At 30.0% G+C, this 24,093-nt stretch overlaps 1 protein-coding gene across 1 annotated transcript; it reads right to left on the reverse strand.

Annotated features, from left to right (window-relative positions):
• Nucleotides 1–7,359: 7,359 nt before the first annotated feature.
• Nucleotides 7,360–8,682, reverse strand: LOC133794557 (uncharacterized). The gene is made up of 2 exons (XM_062231849.1): nucleotides 8,236–8,682; nucleotides 7,360–8,031 (listed from the first exon to the last, which is right to left on the reverse strand). The coding sequence occupies exon 2, from the start codon at nucleotides 8,018–8,020 to the stop codon at nucleotides 7,532–7,534; it is 489 nt and encodes a 162-aa protein (XP_062087833.1). The 5' UTR covers nucleotides 8,021–8,031; nucleotides 8,236–8,682; the 3' UTR covers nucleotides 7,360–7,531.
• Nucleotides 8,683–24,093: the final 15,411 nt, after the last annotated feature.

Here is a 24,093-nt window from a genome sequence, read left to right on the forward strand (position 1 = left end):
TTCTTATTCCCGCATTAACTGTAACCAGTTACCATCATGATTTGTTCAGGATTTTTGCTCAAATCTGATTTTTTTTCGAGCTATTTAAGTAACCAGGTACTATGGTGATTAATTCTTTTTATTCATATATGATTTTTTTAGACCTAGCTGTAACCAGTTACAATAACGATCAGTTTAGATTTTTTTTGTTTAGATTTGATTTTGTTTTCAGACCTGACTAAGTAACTAGGTACCATAGTGACTAGTTCTTTTCTTTTTAAGATCTGAATTATTTTTTTTCAAACCTAGTTGTAACTAGTTACGATTATGATCAGTTTACATTTTTTGTTTGGATCCTACTTTTTTTTCTAGGTCTGGCTAAGTAACTGGTTATCATCACAACTGGTTTTTTTTTCAAATCAATTTTTTTCAGACCTAGTTGTAACCAGTTACCTTCACAATTAATTTAGTTTATTTTTTTCACATCAGTTTTTTTTTTTCCAAATCTCACTAAGAAACCAATTAAATTCAGTTGGTATTTTGATAATCGTACATTACAAAAAAAAATTCATTTTTTTTTATAATTGTACCTAGTTAACACCACGACACTTAAAAAATAAAATTGATTTTGATAGTGATAACCAATTACCACACTTCACTAAAAAAATTGACATTGGCATATACTACCATATAAAAAAATTCTAAATTGTTTTGATAGTGGTAACCGGTTACTACGGAGAAAATGTTGTAAAACTTAAAGAATAGAAGAAAATAATAAGAAGAATTAATGGGAATAAAAAGCGTGGTGAAGAAGGTCTCATTTTTTTTTTCAAAAAATAATGTAAAAAATCATTTTATAAAATATGAATGGTAAAAAATATTACAAATATATTAAAATTATAAAAATAATCTCAAAACGTATTAAAACTATATAAAAATAAATTATAGTATATAAATAAAATATTACAAATATAAGGGGAAAAAAATCCCATAAAAATGTAAACAAAAAAAATATGTCATAAGAAACTTAAGAAAAAAAAAACTCACATTTTTCGAAGTTTAAAAAAAAAATCTCATATATTGTGTAATTTCCTCAAATTTTAATTTCAATCAAGGTTTTCAATTTTAGACATATGGGGATTTTTCAGTTTTATAACTATTACTCCCAAAGTTTGCAAAAATATGGGATTATACTTTTCCTAAATTTTATGGCAAAATTAAAATAAAAAAAAACTTAAAAATTTATGGGAAAACTCTTGCAACTAACAAAACTTTATTAATAGTAAAACTATGACTTAAACTAATTTTTGTACAAAAACATGAGAAAATTAAACTTATAACTGGATAACTTTTTTAAAAAAAAAAACTATATTTTTGCCAAAATTTAATGAAAAGCTATAAAATCTGTAATTTACTCTAAGAGTATATATAAACATACACTACTACAAAAAATGTCTTTCTCTGCGGTATTTTTACTTAATACACTGCGGTTTTCGAGAGTATTGAAAAGCGCAGTGTATTCGGCCGCAGAGAAAAGTGGCATGAAAACCGCGGAGAAAAACCACACTTTTCTCTGCGGTTGTGTTGAAAAAAACGCGGAGTAAGGTACCCTTTTCTCCGCGGTTTATTCAACACAATCGCAGAGAAAATGGTACATTTCTCTGCGGTTTTGTTCATACAACCACAAAGAAAGCCATTTTAATAAAAAAAAAATATTTTTCAATTTCGATTATATATAATTATTTCAAATTCTGATTATATATATTTTCAATATTATAACCTAATTTAATAAATATTTTTCAATATTATATATATACATTTCATAAAAAATATAAAAAATTATGTCAAATACAATACATTTTAAGGAGTAAACATAATTAATATTAACATAATCAAAATATATATAAACTAGATAAATAATATAAAAATAATAAAAAAGTGAAATAATTAAAAAAAAAACAAAAAAAGTTAAGTTTTAGTGATCAATACCTGATTTAAACAATAAAAATGTCTTTTAATCATTCACAAACGTTGGAAAAAAGCTTGAAAATCACCCTATAAACATACATTCAAAACACATTATACTCAATCAATATATCTTCATTTTTTCCCTAAAACTTCAAAACAAATCAATATATATGTATATTTACATGAGTTGTAGCCTAAATATGGAAGAAAATGAAAAAAAAAAAAAAACTAAAAAAAATGTGAAAAGAGCACTAACCGTGGCTGGGGAAGAAGGGTTTGCGCCGTTCCTCTCGGGTTTGCCAAAGTGGAAGAAATTAGAAGAATGAGTAAATGTTGTGAGTCGAAGGTTTTATGTAGGGTAAAGGCTTTCTCCGCGGTTCCATAAAGAAAACCGCAGAGAAAAGTGATAAAAGTGTACCACTTTTGTCCGTGGTTCCATAAAGAAAACCACAGAGAAAGGTACTCTTTTCTCTGCGGTTTTCATTATGGAACCGCGGAGAAAAGTCTATTTTTTTCCCTCTTCGTGTTTCAGAATCATTTGAACTTTTTCTCTGCGTTTTTAATTTAATGCTAGAAAAAAAAGCGCAGAGAAAGCTTATATTTGTAGGAGTGATAAGAATGAATATAGTAAACACTGAGACCATCGTTTTATATTCTGGCTAACAAACCATGAATCATGTTTGCCAAACCCACGATCCAAAAAATCTACAAAAATACACTAAAAGTTAAAAAAAATCTGAAAAATACGGTGCATTACAAAAATACAGAATTTTTTGATAAAAACACGGAATGGCAAAATTATAAATATAGAATGGCAAAATCATAAATAAAAGCTGTAAAATACAATTTTTTGTGATCAATGTTTACAAACTAGTAAATATCTGTTACGTGTTTGTAAATAATATTTACAAAATCAGTTATAGAATTATAGATTTTTTTGTTTTTTTTAAATAAAACTTACAAACAAATACATAACTAAATTTTTTATTTTTGTAACAATAGTTTACAAATCTAGTTTTACAACTAGGAAAGATATTTCTGTCACTAACATTTACGAAAATATTTTATAGTTAAGAAATCATAAACAAAATATACATAAAAATATTATACTTTTCAATATTGTTATAATATTGTATCAAAAAATTACATGAACCATCATATTTATGCTATACAACTTAAAAATACAAATTTAAGATATTCATTATTTATAAAACACTTTATTAAATATATATTTATATGAAAAATGCGGTTACAGATGGTGAAATACAATATTTTTTTAAAATAAGTTTTACATTTTTGTAACAACAGTTTACAATATTAATTTCATAACCAAAAAGTTTATTTTTGTAACTAACATTTACAAAAAAATATATAAATTTATTTAACATGATTGTTACAAAGATTTACAAAACTAATTTCTTAACTTTAAAAATATTTTTCTAACAAAGCTTAAAACTTGGACTAGATTCTGATTTTTGTTTAACATTGTGTGTTGAGATTTGACTAGCTATGATTTTAATAAATATATAATATTTATTACTATTTCTTTTGCTACTGTTAGTATATGTTACAAAAGTTCATGGCATCATCAAATCAAATAAGCACAAAACCATTTTATTTTTTACAATTGAAGGCATATCTTAAAATTTTGTCTTTATTAATATAAGATGATGTGTCTAATTAATGTTGTAAATGTATAACGAAAATATATATATTAAATAAAGTTGGAAATAATTTTGAAACTTTTATATTGATTTCACTTTTTTCAATAAAAAGAATGATTTGACAAAAAATATTAAATGAATAAATGTAGAATATTAGGCAATTTGACAATAAATATATTTATATATATATGTATAAAATGTTAATTTGATTAAAGCAAAATGTTGACTTAAAGTTATAGGTATAGTGCACAGAAGACTATCAACTAAGGAGAACAAAATATTTCGTACATGGAAAAAGGCAGTAATTTTGTAATTTTTATCATTTTCTGTATAAAACCATTTTTTTTTTAAATTAATGTAATTTTCCCTTTTATATTCTGGCTAACAAACCATGAATCATATTTGCGAAACCCACGATCCAAATCTCGCAGCACTCCCAGCCCAAATGTAAACATCAGTAAAAAGGGTAAGTTTTTATAAATGCTACTTTATTTTCTTAAATAATGAATCTTACCATGAAATTTAAAATTATTGATAAATATTACTTTTTAAAAATAATTGATTAGTAATTTACACTATTATTTTATTTTTTACTAATAAGATACGTGTTGTGTTAAATCTTCCATTATATTCAAACCAAATAGTAACTAAGAAATTCACATGTAGAGCATAGTGAACTAGTACCAAAGAATATCACAAACTCATTTAAAGTAAATGTAGTAAAGTTAAAATACATAACAAACCAAATTAAACGTGATCTATACAATTTACTCAAACACGACAACAGTGAAACAAAATATCATTTTTTTTATTAAAAAATAAAATATCATTTTAAGGCAATGAAATTGTACTTATCATTAAACGAGTTGATTGAAAATTGAGATGAAGTAAAACAAAAGATTTCCGTTGAAGATCTCGAACATTTCTTTAACAACTAATTCATTTGTGGATCTGATGTGATAATTTAATATTGTAGGACCTGTCTTTAGGGATTCATACTATTATTCCTAACAAATACTCTAAGGTTGTTATTATACAATTGGAGAGAATATTAAAAAAAAAAGTTAATTCAACAATCTAAATAATCTTACTAAGAACAACTTAATCCCGTTAAAAAATTTGGAATAAATATATTTTATCCAATTCACATCTTCATGTAATATTTATGGTAAGAAAAAACAAATTATAACTTTATATCCAACTTGTTTTTTTTTTTTTTTTAATTAGTACTTGCAAATAATCAACCCATTTTTCTTATATTTTTTAATCTAATCAATCTTAATTAAACGTTACATAAAATAAAACAATGAAGAAGAAAATTGTAAAGCTACTTAATTAATCAAGACGCCTACTTGCCGAGCTAATACTCCAATAATTACGCCTAATTCAACAAAGAACAGTTTCACATCAAATAAGTGTAACTAACCATAAAGACCCACAAAGGATGGTAGGGACTACTTCATTAATAACCTACAGAGATGGATCATAATTGATCAGACAAGGTCTTTATTAGTCTGTAATATAAATAAAAATAAGTTTCACATCATGGTGTGAAATAACTCTATTATTATTGAAAGAAAAAGCATAAAATGTGAACTTATCCACCTCCACAAAAAGTTCAATTTCAATGTAAATATATTGAAGAATCTCTCAAAGAAGAAAAAAAATGAAGCATGAGAATTATCAATTACATATTGTGGTGTGATTCTTCTGATCTATAAATAAAATAATAGATTTCATGATTGGAAGAAGACAAATTCGAAATAAATGGATTCAGTCAGGGGTTAGGTTAACAATTAATAATGAAGTGGAAAATGAAAACAAAAGCGTTTATAATATAATTAGTGGAAATGTGTAGATGGTGTTAGTGGTTCTTGTTAAACAGCCAAGAAAATATATCACCAACGTCAAGGAAAATGACCTCAAATGTTAATTAACGTCTCATTTTCATGATTCATCTAATTGTTGACAATATCCACTTGTGGGCAATTTTGAAGGATAAGCTTAATTTAGAGAGATTTACTAGACAAAACCATTACTTCTACTACTATACTACAACTTATTAGCCCTTATGATAAGTTTTCACGTGAAACTACATACACGTGAAACTAAGTTAGGAACCTAAATCCGAATAGATAGTACTCGATCGGTACTCCATAGAATATAATAATGTAACATTATTGGTTAAGCTTTAAAGGAACTCTCTCCTGTTACTGCTGACCTGACTATTTTTATTTCTCTATAATTTATTTATAACTCTTTGTGGACCATAGGCCTACAAAACCAATAAAAAATACTAACAAATAAAAATTTAATTGAGGTCACAATCTTTGAAACCGCTTCTTTAGAATTAATTATTCCATTGGACGTTTTAGTACTGTAATACTGTGCTTAGCTGAGGTTTTTTTTCTCGAAAGATTGAATGAGCCTTCTATGTATGTAAGACTAAGAATCGAGGAAAGAGTGGTGGTGGGGACACAGAACAGTGAATTATAGTAATAATGACTCAAGAAAATTTCACTCTCCATCCAATGAAAACTTTACAACTCTTTAAGTATTTGTTTATTAAAACCAAAACCAAAATCTACCCCAGATTCTAACTGAAGCTGCTCTTTTGTTTGGTACGTGACTCGCGTCTTGTTATTATTCATTTTTGCTCGTCAACGATTTCTTGGAGAATATGTCTCTATCACTGCCAGATAAATAAATAAATTAAGGAAATTTAATTTGGTGTTCGTTTTTTTAGTATCAGATCAGAAAAAAGAGGTGCTTTGTACAAGTATGTTGTCAGAATTCAATGTAGGATTATTAAGTGTCATTATTATATTATTACTGCATCCTCACCTAAATCACAGTAACAGTGCTATGTACTCTTCTGACTGTAGCCCAGATTTTGATGCTCTTATTATCTTAGTTGTCATTTTTTTCCTTTATTACTTCTTCGTTGTTTCCAGCATAAGCCATAATTATTATCATACATTTCCTTTTTCACTTGTACAAAAGTCAAAACACTCCATTTTGTTCTCTTCGCTCTCTCTTCTTCATTTATTTATTTATTATTTTTTCACTGTTTCGCACTACTATCCTAGCAATCATTTCCAGTCTACTCCAGCGTATCCTTTTTCCTTTTTTTCTTTTTATGTCAAGACAAATACTCCCATTTCCAGATTTCACTACGATCAGCATAATTGGTGGAGGAAATTTTAGCTACACATTTGGCCATACATATTCCTTCAAACGTGGCTATAAATCTATTAAGTGTGACACTCAATTAGTGACTCATTTGATCGATCTATCATGGGCTATATGAAGAAATATAAAAACTCTTGACTAAAATTCCATATAAAACATTAAACTTATTGGTAATTATACCATATATATAAAAACAATACAGTGCAGGCTTTTGATATATTGAAAACTTATCATAAAAAACTACAAGACAGCTCCATTGTTAGTCAGATATATTTGACAAAAAATTAAAAAATCTCTAGCTAAATATATGCTCCCGTTACATGTCTCCTATTCCTAATTTAGAAAATCTCATTACAATTAGCCAAAGATAGCTGCTCCTTGCATAAATGTATAAGCTAATAATACTAATCAAAGATAAGATAAGATCAGATCAGATCCATCGCTTCAACCCAATTCTTCACTTTCCTTCCTTTTTTTTCAAATCTAACTTTAGCTCGACGCTAAACAAAAGCAGAGAAATATATGAAAGAAACAAAAAAATAGCAATATTTCAAGATAAAAAAAAAAAGATTTTTGGTATTGATCACTACTAGTACAAACTACATATGATCAGAAATCTAGTGTTTTTTTTCAATAAAGTTTTCTGGGCTTTTTCCAATGGAATTTCCAAGTCCACAAAGAACTTTTTATCACTTTTATTCTTATTCCTACACCACCCTAACTCCACATCAACCAGTCAAAGTAGAAAAGCAACTCTCCGATCTAGTTAGGCCCGGACCACAAATTTCCGAGTCGATTTTGGACATGGGGCTGCTTGGGGTTGATCTCAAACCCCTCGGAGAATCCAAACTCCGACGTAGAAGTTGTCTCATGGCCGAAATTAGGTGGACCGTAGGATCAGGCGGAGGAGTAGAGCCAGAGGCCTTAAATTTCTTGAAGAAGTTCATGTGCTTAGCCATTGCCTCTTCAGTGCTAAGTAGCCTCTTGGACCTAACAATCTCATATTTGATAGCCTCGGAGCATAGTCCACAAATCCAGTGGCCATGAAATCGCTCACGGATGCGCTCTATGTAGGCTGGTGTACACTCTTCTATTAATCCACAGCAGTCGCATTTGGCGAACTCGATTTCGGTTTGAACAACCAGTTTTGCGGCCGCCGATGCTTGGCTTTCTGGGGCTGATATCACCATTGGATCGCTTACTATTGTTGTTGACATTGCCAATAACCCTGCAAAGAACAATACCAAAGCTTTAGCTTTTTCTTTATGCTATGTAGATATTAAGAGAAAAAGCATCTAAAAATGAAACTTTTCTTCGTTTCTGAAAACAAGAATCGAATTTTTGAAAACGACCCAAATCAGAAAAAATGAAGAACCTCAAAAGATTTGTTATAGGAAAAAAAATAAAAGCTATATGTGAGAGGAGTTGTTACCAGCAGAAGCAGATAATAAGAAGAACAAAAAATGAACCCCAATCCTTCTTTTTCTTTTATTTTTGGTTTTTTATTTTTTGTGTCTACTTCTTTCTGCGAACTTGGCTTTGTATGGGTCTGTGTTATCTCTCCTTCTCCCACTCGCCTTCTTCAACCTTGTCTTCTGTGACAATCGAAATCTCGCACATCAAAACCATTTCAAATAAACTTATTTTCCAAACAAGCCCTTTTTGTTCTTTATCGGGTCTGAGAGAGAACGATCTCTTTAATTACTTTATTACTGTAAAGAAAATCCTTGGCTTTCTCTTGTTTGATGATTTTCCAAGAAACCCAAATCGAAAACAAGAGATTTCTTTTTTGTTTCTCCTCTACACAAAATCTGCCAACTCAAGACTATATGAATCAATATTTAGAGAGAGAAAATAGAGTTTTTAGAGAGAGAATTTCTGGACAAAGAGTCCCAATGATTGAGGCTTTAAGGGTGGAGCAAGTATATTCCACGTCAGCAACCCTTGCTGTCAGTGAATTCTGGCCGTTGATTAGTGGATTGCCAACTAAGCATTATCGTGTATTTGCTGTTTTGGAGTTTTTTTTTTCTTTTCAGTTTTTATTGGTAATTTCCAACCAATCCACCAACTCCACGTGTATAGCATAAACGTGTAAGGACCACTTCCATTGTTTCGTATCTCGTATTTTAAATATAAATATACGTATTTACACTGCCTTCGGCGGAATAAAATGTCGTGAAATGTTATTATGTGGTGAAATATAAATGGTAAATTGATTATAAGTATATTATTTATGACTAACTAGAAAATATAACCGCGCTCCGCGTAGTTTTTTGTAATTATTAAAACATATATATTTTAAAATATTTTTTGGGAGATTGTGGGATGGTGATTCATTTTCACCATACTCGTATAACATGTTTTTTATATAGACACGTGAAAACATCTTGACTATAATTTTCACCTTGTATTTTAGTTGTTTACCTATTTTGACCATTAATTTTTTTTAAATTAACTTGTGGACCTTGTGTTTTGTCAAAAATTCAAAAATAGGAATGTAAAGATAGATTATTTGAACTACGTATAATTTCGTTAATTACCCGTTTGAATATTTTATTGTTAAAAGTTAATATTTGGATCCTTATTTTGTCAAAAAGTTAAAATATAAATAGATAGATTTTATTATTATTATTATTATTATTATTATTATTATTATTATATGTAGATATTTTTATTAAAATAAAAATGAGAAAAATAGATATATAGAGAACCGAAAACTATTATGTAATTTTTAATTAAAATTTTTTAGTATTTTTCAATGATTAAGTAGTTAAGATATATAAGCAAATTAAATTTTTACTTAAATTAATATGTATATATATATATTAATATTTTTAATTGTTAAGATATTTTAGAAAATAGAAAATTAATAAAAAAATTAGATTAAAGGAGAAAATAGAAAGAGTGATTTGAAGAGATTTTTGTTAGAAATCATATAGTGAAGAAGAACAAAATATATAGTAATATATTTAATTGAAGAACAGAAAAAATAAATACAAAATAATAAATTATAAAACTGATAAGTGAAAAGAAAGCCGAGGCACGTAAAACACGCTTTCCTTAAAGCAGATTTGCCCCCTCTACCTGATTGGTGTTAGAGGATACGTGAACAACCACTTCCCAGGATACAACGACTAACGAGTAGAGGAATACACCACTTTCACTACTCCAGCGAACTCGAATTAATACATTCACTCTATCACCTTAAGACTTACGAAAAACAGAGAAGAAGAAGACAAGAGAGCTTTTTAGTGAGTGACTCTTTTTGTTGGTGTCTAGAATGAAAGGTGAAGCCTCCTTTTATAGGCTTCATATGGGGTGGAATACCAAGTGTGGACACAAGAGAATTAATGCCAAAAATCCCACAAAATTAGTGATATTGATCAATCACAATCTTTACCATAATTTCTGATATCGATCAGAATATTCACCATTTTTACGGTGATTACATCCTTGACCAAATCTGCATTTATTAGCAGCTATCAATGGACTACATTTAAGGCATCAATTTTCCATTCACACATTAGCCTAAATTGGCTATTTATTATATATAAAATATAGTTTTTCCAACAATCCCCCACATGAATGAAATTGATCAACGATAAGGAATACACAGAGAAAAGACTCACAATGAATTGACAAGACTCGACTCGACTCAACACGGTGATAGAATTCTACGGTAGATACCTGTATAGGATAGGTGGGTGTTAACCTTTGAACCTTCCCTTGTGAAAATATATTTACCTTACTAGCTGATCAGTGGACGCGATGTCTTTGAACTGTCTGTTGTTGATGTAAATGATGATATATCTCACACAGATATCTTCCTGGCATCATATCGGTTCTCATGATTATGTTCATTTTGGCCATGAACATCCACCTGGTTCTGCGAGAGGTTTTAGAGAATTTAGCCCCCACAATTCTCCTTTGAAGCGGCCCCACTTCTCTCTCACATAGGTGACCTCTTAATTAAGAACAATCTCGCATTGCCCCGTTCGGACTTCCGACGCATAAGGGTCATTAAAAGCTTAATGCTTATCCTTTTTTCAACGAGAATAACTGTTTCATCAACAGAATGGGTAGGGTTAGTCCCCACAGTGATCTTACAAGGTTTATATAATTAGGTTGTCCCATTGAACCTAGATCATGGGATCTCTGGTCAACTAGGTTGGGTTTTCCTTTATATCTACCTTATTTCTTCTGGGCTTAAGTCCCATTCCTTCTGATGTCTTTTCAACTTGATCTCTATTTAACCCTTTGGTTAGCGGATCCGCAATATTATCTTTTGACTTCACATAGTCAATTGAGATAACTCCAGTTGAGATCAATTGTCTAATGGTATTATGTCGTCGACGTATATGTCTTGACTTACCGTTATATAGAACATTCTTTTCTCTGCCAATTGTTGCTTGATTATCACAATATATACATATTGTAGGCACAGGTTTAGGCCAATCTGGAATATCCTCTAGGAAATTACGTAGCCATTCTGCCTCTTCACTACATTTATCCAGAGCAACAAACTCAGATTCAATTGTAGATCTAGTGATTACAGTTTGTTTCGAAGATTTCCATGAAATCGCTGCACCACCTAGAGTGAAGACATATCCACTAATACCTTTTGAGTTATGAATATCAGATATCCAACTTGCATCAGTGTATCCTTCAAGCACAGCTGGATCTCTGGTGTAGTTTAGCCCATAGTCACGAGTATACCTTAAGTACCTAAGTACCCTTGCAATTGCTTTCCAGTGTTCAACACCTGGATTACTCGTGAATCGACTCAAAGTACTTATAGTATAGGCAATGTCTGGTCTAGTACAACTCATCAAGTACATTAGACTTCCTATTACTCTAGCATATTCTACTTGGGACACACTTTCACCATTATTCTTGGATAGATGCTGACTTGTATCAATTGGTGTTCTGGAAATTCCAGAATCATCTTTACCGAATTTGTCAAGTATCTTGTCCACATAGTGTGACTGACTCAAACTGAGTCCATCTGGCGTCCTTATAATTTTTATCCCTAAAATTACATCAGCCAGTCCCATATCCTTCAGGTCAAACCTTGAGTTTAACATTGTTTTGGTGGATTTAAACATTCGTTGGTTGCTTCCAACAATGAGTATGTCATCTACATACAAAAATAGAATGATGTATCCCTCGTTTGTGGTTTTGATATACACACATTTGTCACACTCATTGATTTTAAATCCATTTGTCATCATGACACTATCAAATTTTTCGTGCCACAGCTTTGGTGCTTGCTTAAGTCCATACAGTGACTTAACAAGTTTGTAAACTTTCCTTTCTTTCCCTGGAACTACAAAACCCTCGAGTTGTTCCATGTATATTTCTTCATCAAGATCTCCATTTAGAAAGGCAGTTTTTACATCCATTTGATGGACTTCTAGATTTCGCAATGCAGCAATTGCCAAAATCATCCTGATAGAATTTATTCTCGTCACCGGAGAATAAGTATCAAAGTAGTCATAGCCTTCTTGTTGTTTGTAACCTTTTATTACTAATCGGGCCTTGTACTTATCAATTGTTCCATCTGTTTTCATTTTCCTTTTGAAAATCCACTTGGAACCTAAAGGTTTACATCCAGGAGGAAGGTCAACTAGTTCCCAAGTATGATTTTGCAAGATGGAATCAATTTCACTCCTTATGGCTTCCTTCCAAAAGGGACCTTCAATAGAGCTCACAGCTTCTTTATATGTTCGAGGTTCTGCCTCTATCATATAAATTAGAAAATCTGGTCCAAAAGAATTTCCTATCCTTGCCCTTTTGCTTCGCCTTGGCTCTACTTGGACTTCATCAGTTTCCTCTTCTTGTTCTCGATCATCCATCGTTTCAGATGTTCGCTTAGAAGAGCTTGGTCCAACCCCATTATCTTTGTAAGGAAATACATGTTCAAAGAATGATGCATTCTTTGATTCCATTATCGTATTCTTGTGAATGTCCGGGTTTTTAGACTCATGTACAAGAAATCGATATGCATTGCTATTTTGTGCATAACCAATGAAAATACAATCTACTGTTTTTGGACCTATTTTCATTCTTTTTGGCAATGGTGCAATCACCTTAGCCAGACACCCCCACACTTTTAAGTATTTGTATGAAGGTTGTCTACCTTTCCATAATTCATATGGTGTCTTTTGATCTTTCTTTCGGGGAATCTTATTTAAAAGATAATTAGCTGACAAAATAGCTTCACCCCACATGTTCTGCGGTAATCCAGAACTTAATAACATGGCATTCATCATCTCTTTTTGTTAGGACTAGTTTTGGTATATTTATATGGCGTGTTTTAAGAGGCAATTTTAATCTTTTATTTGGTTTTGTGCGATATTATGCCGGTGTTTATTGTGTTTTCAGGATTAAGTGTGGTTATGAAGGAAATAGTTTGAAATTGAAAGAAAAGCGCTTAATTTTTGAAGAAACGGTGTTAAACAGGCTAAGGAATGGAAACTAGGCGAAACCGGGGGTTAAATTGATGATTTGGTGAAAAGTTGGAATTAGAGCCGCGGCTCTATGGTGTAGAGCCGCGGCCCTATGAGTTACAGAGAAGGAAAAACAAATCTGTCAGCATTAGAGCTGAGGCTCTATCAGATAGAGCTGAGGCTCTATTAAAATCTGAATTAGAGCTGCGGCTCTATCAAGTAGAGCTGCGGCGCTACATGAAGTCAGAGAGGAAATCCGGGTTGAGAAATGCACTAGAGCTGCGGCTCTATCAAGTGGAGCCGCGGCGCCAGTCCGTACGGAAGCCGAAGTTAGGGCATTTTTCAAGGGCAATTTTGTCCTTTCGCACATAATTAATTAGGGATTATAAAAGCTTTCTTAATGACGTTTTTAGAGGGGAGATTAACCTAAGGAGACGGCTGAAGGCACATTGTAGAGGATTGCAAGCGGAATTGAAGAATTCATCACAGTTTTCTTCTTTTCTACTTTGAATTTCTGTATTTTGGATGCTTTTTATTTCTTCTATGGTTATTATGGATTTGATCATGAACTAAACTAATTTTCTAGGGTGTTAATGGATTCTCCTGAACCTTTATTTTAAATTAATGCAAGTTTTATGATTTCAATTTTATCTTGTGATTTATTCAATTCGAACCTAATGCTTGTGAATGATTGATCACCATTAACATGAAATATATGATTTTGATTCGAAATCTGAGAAGTGAGAATTGAATATACTATAATTGAATAAACATAGATTTCATATTAGGACGAGAGTACCTGTGTGGTCTGTGTAGTTTTAGGGTTGTTAATCTTAATGCCTATCTTATGTTTATTTATCACAGAGATGTAGAAAATTTGCATAAGATTGAGACTTATATATCCTAGTACGAATATAAGTTATTATTGTTGACCTGCTATCACAAGAGAAGAATTGAATAGTAAGCTTTGTGTTAAGGAAAATTAAAGAGGATGGTTGATGAAATTAATTGCCCTAGTTTTTAATCCATTGAATTTTCGTAACGTTATTTATTTTCAGTTATTGAAGTTAATTTTAGATTTTTGTTTTACAATTTTAGTAAATTCTTGCGACTCAATTATTGTTAGCCAAATAGAAATAGGAATTAAGTTTTGGTACTTAGTATACAGTCCTCGTGGGAACGATCTCACTTACTCTTTATTACTTGTTACGATTACGTGCACTTGCGTATCGATTTTACACAAGACCTTCCAACAACCCATATTCCATGAATTACAATCCAGGGTGGCGGAATCACCCAAACTTTTCGTGGACAACTGGGCAGGGCAGTCAGCAACAGTTTCAACAAAATCAACTACAGTATCCTCGACCTCCTCCTGGGTTTTATCAGCAGCAACCAGTAAGACCTGCACAGCAACAGATGCAAGCAAAGCAAGACGGTCAGGCTGATGTGTTAACTCAATTTATGACAGAAACGAGGGCATCTATTCGAAGCTTGGAAACTCAGATTGGACAGTTGGCCACGCTTATGGCAAACCGAGCTCAAGGGAACTTGCCAAGCACTACTGAAGTGAATCCGAAGGGAAATCTTAATGAACAGTGTCAAGCTATTACCTTGAGGAGCGGAACAGTGTATGAGGGACCAAGTATAGAGAAGAAAGTTGAGCAGAAGCAGGATCAACAGGCACCTATCACAGAGAACAAGCAGAAAAGGGGTAAAGTTGAAGAAGTTAATGAGAACCTTGAGACAAAGCAGCCAGAAATAAGCATAGATCACCATATAAAGATCCCATATCCTCAGAGGCTTCAAAAGAATAAGCTTGACAAGCAATTTTCTAAATTTTTGGATATCTTTCGAAAGCTACACATCAACATTCCTTTTGCCGAAGCACTTGAACAGATGCCGAGTTATGTGAAGTTTATGAAAGAAATTTTGACTAAGAAAAGGAAGCTAGAGGATTATGAGACAGTGGCACTTACTGAGGAGTGCAGTGCGATACTTCAAAAGAAGCTACCTCCCAAGCTTAAAGATCCGGGTAGTTTCAACATTCCATGCTCTATAGGGGGTTCAATGGTGACAAAGGCTTTATGTGATTTAGGGGCTAGTATAAATCTAATGCCTCTATCTATTTTTCGAAAGTTAAAATTGGGAGAAGCTCGACCTACTACTGTGTCTTTGCAAATGGCGGATCGATCACTGGCTCATCCGAGGGGGATCATAGAAGATGTGTTAGTAAAGGTCGATAGATTCATCTTTCCTGCAGATTTTATTATTCTTGATATGGACGAAGATGAAAATATTCCAATTATTCTTGGAAGGCCATTTTTAGCAACTGGTAGGGCCTTAATAGATGTGCAAAAAGGCGAGTTGAAGTTGCGAGTGCAAAAAGAAGAGGTAACATTTAATGTTTTTGCAGCAATGGAGGTTCCAACTTGTTGTAGAGTTGATGTGGTGGAAAGTAAGGGTGATAAGCTGAAATTTACTAAGAAGAAATCTATGGTTGAAGGTGGCAAGCGAACAATTCGTCATAAAATGAAAAAGATCTTTAGTGAGAAAGCTCGATTGTTTCATGAGCGATGGAAAGTTCCAAAAATGTGCAATATCAAGAAACGAGCGTCTTCTCATGATATTATGGCTCTTAAGGACATGAGGGGTGGTTTGGATCCGAGTTGAATTTAAGAAAGTGGTCAGCGTCCGGCTAAATGACGTTAACGACAGCGCCCTTGAGAGGCATCTCAAGTTTATGTTTTCGTTTTCGTTTTTATTTTTATTTTTATTCTTTTTTTTTAGTTGAACAATTCTATTTTATTTTATTTTTGTTTAGTTTTTTTTAAAATGTTTTATGTAATTAGAACCGTGAAAAACGTGAAAAAAAAGCAGCAAAATAGCACAAAAGTTGAATTAGAGCTGCAACTCTAATGTGATCAGAAAGGGAAGTGCCAGAAAATTTGAATTGGAGCCGCAGCTCTACACACTAGCGCCGCGACGTCAATTGGGCCTAGAAACGCAATTTAAGTGTTTCCATCAGAATTTTTTTTAGCACGACTCCCATTCCAGGTAAGTCTCTCTTTTTATTTGAGTTTAACATTGGGGACAATGTTAGTCTTAAGTTTGGGGGAAGGGATTTATTTTTTTTTAGCTTTGCTGCTATTTGTTGTTTTTCAAGTTTAGTATTAGTTGTTATTGTGTTTGAGTCTAGTTTTCACGGGGTTGTTAGAGTGTAAACCAATTTGATAATTGTTTGCCAATGAGATTGAATGATTGCTGTGTTGTATAATCCGAAGGAAGAGTTGTGCATATAAAAAAATCTGTGTGCTTGATTGAAATACTTTGTCATTTCACTGTGGTTAATTGGATATTTGTTTGAACTATTGCTCATATTTGTAAATGTGCGAATTGAACTCTGGTTATGCATGTTGAATTTTGGATTGTGGATTGTACAAGTTGAAATTTTTCTAGAACTTGCTTGCTTGTTATTTGAGACGAAATCCTAAACAATACACACTTAAGAAGAGGATATAGGCCATATTTGGAACGTTTGAGCCTTTCAAGCTAACCCTGATATATTTTTATCCCTAGTTACCCTATTTGAGCCTTACAATTGATCTTTTTCATTGCTTAACACATGTTTTGAGCCCATACTTGTATTCGTATATTCATTATTCCCTTTGTCCTATACCATGAGCATAAAACATATCTTTTGATTGGAAGAGGGAGTGAATGTTTAAGGGACATATGGAGAAATATGTGGTTACTCAGTGCATATATAAAAAAAAAAAGAGATTGAAGAAGAAAAAAAAAAAAGAAACAAAAGGAGAAAAGAAATTATAAATTTAGCATAAACTACATTCCTTAAGTTATTTACTGAAAAATCTAAGTTTGGGGGAATGTAGTTTGAAAGAAAAAAAAAATGTGTGATGAATAAATAGTCAACTCTTCTTAATCTTGAAAAAAAAAAAAAAAAGAGTAACAATGGGATGTGAAGTTGAGTTAAAGGGATAGATTGCTTGGTTTGAATGCTTATGGTATACTTGAGCCTAAAATGTCTTCTCATCCACCTTTACCTAAGCCATCTATTACAAGCTTTGTAAAGTCCTATTGATTTTTAAGTGTGTATTTGTTTACATTAGTGGAGAATAGTAAGTATAGCAAGCATATGGAATAATCGTGTTGAGTGGATTGATGGAGAGAATTCGGCATGCATAGATTGGTTCAATTCTTTACATTTATTGGTTATGGGTGAATGAGCATGAATATCGATGAATTACAGTGAATTGGTGAAGTATTTTGATTGAAATTCTGGATTAATTTTTGAAGTGGCACGTTACTTTTCTTTAGAATTATATGCATATGGTATTCATGATTTTTGAGGCTATTTTAATGGTTGTCAATTTGGTTTGTTTAGGTTTATAGAGTCTTAGTTGTGTTCTTTACTCGAGGGCGAGTAAAAGATAAGTTTGGGGGAATTTGTTAGGACTAGTTTTGGTATATTTATATGGCGTGTTTTAAGAGGCAATTTTAATCTTTTATTTGGTTTTGTGCGATATTATGCCGGTGTTTATTGTGTTTTCAGGATTAAGTGTGGTTATGAAGGAAATAGTTTGAAATTGAAAGAAAAGCGCTTAATTTTTGAAGAAACGGTGTTAAACAGGCTAAGGAATGGAAACTAGGCGAAACCGGGGGTTAAATTGATGATTTGGTGAAAAGTTGGAATTAGAGCCGCGGCTCTATGGTGTAGAGCCGCGGCCCTATGAGTTACAGAGAAGGAAAAACAAATCTGTCAGCATTAGAGCTGAGGCTCTATCAGATAGAGCTGAGGCTCTATCAGATAGAGCTGAGGCTCTATCAGATAGAGCTGAGGCTCTATTAAAATCTGAATTAGAGCTGCGGCTCTATCAAGTAGAGCTGCGGCACTACATGAAGTCAGAGAGGAAATCCGGGTTGAGAAATGCACTAGAGCTGCGGCTCTATCAAGTGGAGCCGCGGCGCCAGTCCGTACGGAAGCCGAAGTTAGGGCATTTTTCAAGGGCAATTTTGTCCTTTCGCACATAATTAATTAGGGATTATAAAAGCTTTCTTAATGACGTTTTTAGAGGGGAGATTAACCTAAGGAGACGGCTGAAGGCACATTGTAGAGGATTGCAAGCGGAATTGAAGAATTCATCACAGTTTTCTTCTTTTCTACTTTGAATTTTTGTATTTTGGATGCTTTTTATTTCTTCTATGGTTATTATGGATTTGATCATGAACTAAACTAATTTTCTAGGGTGTTAATGGATTCTCCTGAACCTTTATTTTAAATTAATGCAAGTTTTATGATTTCAATTTTATCTTGTGATTTATTCAATTCGAACCTAATGCTTGTGAATGATTGATCACCATTAACATGAAATATATGATTTTGATTCGAAATCTGAGAAGTGAGAATTGAATATACTATAATTGAATAAACATAGATTTCATATTAGGACGAGAGTACCTGTGTGGTCTGTGTAGTTTTAGGGTTGTTAATCTTAATGCCTATCTTATGTTTATTTATCACAGAGATGTAGAAAATTTGCATAAGATTGAGACTTATATATCCTAGTACGAATATAAGTTATTATTGTTGACCTGCTATCACAAGAGAAGAATTAAATAGTAAGATTTGTGTTAAGGAGAATTAAAGAGGATGGTTGATGAAATTAATTGCCCTAGTTTTTAATCCATTGAATTTTCGTAACGTTATTTGTTTTCAGTTATTGAAGTTAATTTTAGATTTTTGTTTTACAATTTTAGTTAATTCTTGTGACTCAATTATTGTTAGCCAAATAGAAATAGGAATTAAGTTTTGGTACTTAGTATACAGTCCTCGTGGGAACGATCTCACTTACTCTTTATTACTTGTTACGATTACGTGCACTTGCGTATCGATTTTACACAACAATATACACACTATTTTGAACTTTATATTTTAGCCGATTACCCGTTTGAACCTTTTATTTTTTAAAATTTACTCATGGACCTTATGTTTTATCAAAATGTTGATTACTCGTTTGAATAATCTTTTATATACTGCTTCAAAGATGTTATTTTATTAGTATATTATGTAGTATATATTTGTAGTTTTTTTTATTATTTTATGTTTTGTTAGTTCATTAGGTATTTAATTCAAAAAATATCTTATTTAAATATCTAAAAAAATAACGTTTAATGTAGTTTTTGTTTTATTTTATTTTTTGTTAGTTTATTAAGTATTTAATTCAAAAAATATCTTATTTAAATATCTAAAAAATAAAAGTTTAAATATTTATTAATAAAAATGAATAAAAAAATTAGATTAAAGGAGAAAATAGAAAAAATAGTTTGGAGTAATTTTAGAATGACACATTATCTCCTTATTAATAAAAATGAATAAAAAATTAGATTAAAGGAGAAAATAGAAAAAATAATTTGGAGTAATTTTAGAGTACCACATCATCTCCTTGAAGCTCTCCTTTATATATATATATATATATATAACTCATGGACCTTATATTTTATCAAAATGTTGATTACTCGTTTGGATAATCTTTTATATACCGCTTCAAAGATGTTATTTTATTAGTATATTATGTAGTATATATTTGTAGTTTTTTTTATTATTTTATTTTTTGTTAGTTCATTAGGTATTTAATTCAAAAAATATCTAAAAAAATAACGTTTAATGTAGTTTTTGTTTTATTTTATTTTTTGTTAGTTTATTAGGTATTTAATTCAAAAAATATCTTATTTAAATATCTAAAAAGATAAAGTTTAAATAATTATTAATAAAAATGAATAAAAAAATTAGATTAAAGGAGAAAATAGAAAAAATAGTTTGAAGTAATTTTAGAATGACACATCACCTCCTTATTAATAAAAATGAATAAAAAAATTAGATTAAAGGAGAAAATAGAAAAAATAGTTTGGAGTAATTTTAGAGTGCCACATCATCTGCTTGAAGCTCTCCTTTATATATATATAGATATATAGATATAAATGTTTTGTAAAACTATTCACTTTAGGAATAAAAAAACATAATTATAAAATTCTCACAAAATAGTAAAAATAGATTGTAAAAAATATAGGATATCACATCATCACTCTTAAACTCTTATTTATATATAGATATAGATATAAATATTTTGTAAAACTATTCACTTTTGGAATAAAAAAACATAATTATAATATAATACGAAAAATAGATATATAGATAATAAAAAATTATTACGTAATTTTTAATTAATTTTTTTAGTATTTTTCAATAAATAAGTAGTTAAGATATATATATTGATATTTTCAATTGTTAAGATATTTTAGAAAATAGAAAATGAATAAAAAAATTAGATTAAATGAGAAAATAGAAAGTGATTTGAAGAGATTTTAGAGTGTCACATTTCAATTGTTAAGATATTTTAGAAAATAAAAAATAAATAAAAAATTTAGATTAAATGAGAAAATAGAAAAAGTGATTTGAAGAGATTTTAAAGTGTCATATAATCTCCTTGGAGCACTCCTTTAAATATATATATAAACTCTCATTCTTATATATATATATATATAGATTATATAAAGGTTTTTCGTATTTATCATTCATTTTTCTTCGCCGCATAGTTAGGACACAATTCTTATTTATATTTTTATTTTTGAGTAAAAAGATTAATTTCATAAAAGAAAATATAGAGTAGTTACATTGGTCACAATTGCTGGTAGAATTTGTTCTAGTCAAGTTAATAAGTGTAATATTTTTAAGGGTGTGTGACTATTGACAGGCATTTTTTTTTCTCCCCTCACGCTTTTATAATTAATGGCTAATTAATTAGTTATTTACAAATATAATTACGTGTAAATTGACATAAATATCCTCAATCAAACAATTATAATTATAAACCATAATTCTTAATACACACCCTCTCAACATATTAGGTATAAGCATAAAAAAAAAATGTTAGATTAACAATTTAAAAAAATCAATACTCTAAATAAAAAGTAATGAATGAACAAAATATAGATATGAATATGAATGTGAAGATGCTAAATAATTTAATTCTAAATGAGTTTTTTTTTTATCATATGAATGAATTTTTTTTATTGTATTTTATTCTTAAAATTGTGTACGATAACAACAACTCACTCAATATTGATATCATTTAAAAGACTAAATAAAAAAAAAAAGGAAAAAAAAAGGTTATTAAGCCATGAAAATAAGATGTAAAAGATATAACATTGATTATGATATGAAGTTATTGATTATTATGAGTATTTTACCTTAGTGACAATGACTTAAATTTTAATTTTGTTTAGGAGACAATAGTTTTAATAATATTTGTATTATTTAGTAATAATAATATAAAAGGGTGCCGGAAGAAAGTTTTATGGATAACATTGTACTTATTAAAAATATAAGATGTGTGTGAAAATAAAATTATTTAATTTTTAAATTTTAAGAGTAGTTTAATTAGAAAAGGTGTGTAAGGAGAAAAAAATGTGTGACAATAATCACATCCTATTTTTAATGACAATAATAGTACATTTAATAAAACCTTTTCACAATGATTGTACAGACAGATAACAAACTACCTATAAATTATATCTTAAAAGATAAGATTATTCTGTTTTTAAAAAGATATAAATACATGCTATATCAACATGTACATTTTTATATAAAATCTATGCGTGTTCATATTAACCAAAAATAATTAAATCAAATTTTACGAATTATTTGATTTATGAAATTATCATTAACAGACTTGTTGTAATATTTATTTGACTTTGTTTTATATAGGATTGTACATTTACCCTAAGACTGGATGCAATTTTTAATCTTATTTGTGTCGAGAAATATCGATATATATATGTAGCTTAATTAATAATTAAGTTTTAATCTTACATATATAAATAATTATTATAAGTGGATACGTGTTGATAAGGAAAAGAGCGTGTGAAAGGTATACTAAATAGTTAATTTTGTTAACGAAAAAGGAAGAAAGAGGAAAATGTCGAGTTGCGATCCCATTAATAAATACTAAAATTTAGCATTGACATGACTGAAAACAAAAACGACAAGGCAATTTATAACACCTTTAATAATTGGGTTTTTGATGTGTTACCTAATATTGCATATTACGCAACCTCGTCTATGCTCGTCGTAGACCCCACAAGCCCCATTATTTTCTATAGCACGAGCATATAACTATATACCCTGCTGGCGATTCCTTAAGGATCCAAATATATTTGCCAACCAAAAAAATATATTAAAACCAAACAAAAATCAGTCGTAGTCAAAATTATGAACTTCTTCTATTCTAATAATATATAATTATATTTAACAAATAAAACACCAAATAATGGACCAACAAACGTTGCCAAACCTCTAGCTAAACCTAAAAGATGATATTTTTTTATTTATTTTTATTTCTCTTAAGTCAAATTATTGCACGTATCGATTTTATGAAAGTGACTGCCACATTGCCATATATACCAAGCCAAGTTCACAAATAAATAAAGACAAAACCCATTTATGAATTGTTATTATCATTTACTTAGCACGAGAGAGAATATATATATATATATATATATATTATATATATTGCTGCCATCTTTTTGTTCATATGGAATGAAGTATGGAAAACATGCATATGAGAAGTTGACATGGATGGTGCATGTGAAACACGGATTCGATTGTATAGGAAAAAGACATTTATGTGTATACATTTTTTTTCAATACAATTTATGTGTAAAGACTTAATTCAAATATTCATTTTATAGTTTTTATTTTTGGTTAATTATAAGAATAAATTGTATTTTTGCCCTTCGAACTATGATATCGTGTCCCCGAATAATTCGCATTGTTAAAAATTCTCCTCAAACTATGCACGTTACTTAAATATGAGACTTCTGTAAAATTTCTTTCTAGGTGGCTAACAAATTGATGATTTGACATTTTGTTTGTTGATGTGATACTACCATGTGTAGAATAATTAATAATTTTGTCCCCCGAACTTTGACCGCTACCAAATAATACTTCTTTTATTAAAAAAAATTAATTTTTTTCTAAAATTAATAGTTAAATCCTTAAAAAATTAAAATTTTAATTAATAACAAATAACTCTTTTTTAGTTTTACTTTTTTTTTTTTTTTTACAATATAAAATAAATATATTATAGAATAAAAATTTAAAATAAATACTAGAACAAAGAAAAAATCTTTAATTAAAGAGGATGACGAATGACGAATAGTTAAAATAAACAAAAAAAAAATTAATTTACGAGGAGGAGGACGAAGGGGAACAAACTTTGTTTTAAGATTTATTTTTATTTTTTATTTTAAGATATATTTATGTTGTATTGTAAAATAAAAGAAAAAGTGAAAAAAGGCTATTTGTTATTAATTAGAATTTTAATTTTTGAGTATTTAAAAATTTATTTAATTAGTTTGAAACTTTTAGTATTGTTTATTTTCTTAATCTTGTAAAATAATTTTTTATTTTATTTTTCAGGATATAATTATTATTTTTAAGAAGAAAAAATGAGGTTTTCTTAAAAAAAAAATAGTTTTAGTAAAAATGACACAATTTGATAGTGGTCAAAGTTTGGGGGGCAAAATTGCTAATTATCTACACATGGCAATGCCACATCAACAGTCAAAATGCCACATCATCAATTTGTTAGCCACCTAAGAAAAAATCTAACAGAAGTCCCATATTTCAGTAACGTGCATAGTTCGTGTAATGCCCCAAAATCCTTAATGTGGTTTAATGGTTGGATTAGTAGGCTGGGAGGGCCATAATTGTTTTATTATGTCATTAAACTATTATATGCATGTTTATGTGAATTATATTA

Source organism: Humulus lupulus, chromosome 8 (genome assembly GCF_963169125.1).
Source record: "Humulus lupulus chromosome 8, drHumLupu1.1, whole genome shotgun sequence".
Classification (NCBI taxonomy): Eukaryota; Viridiplantae; Streptophyta; class Magnoliopsida; order Rosales; family Cannabaceae; genus Humulus; species Humulus lupulus.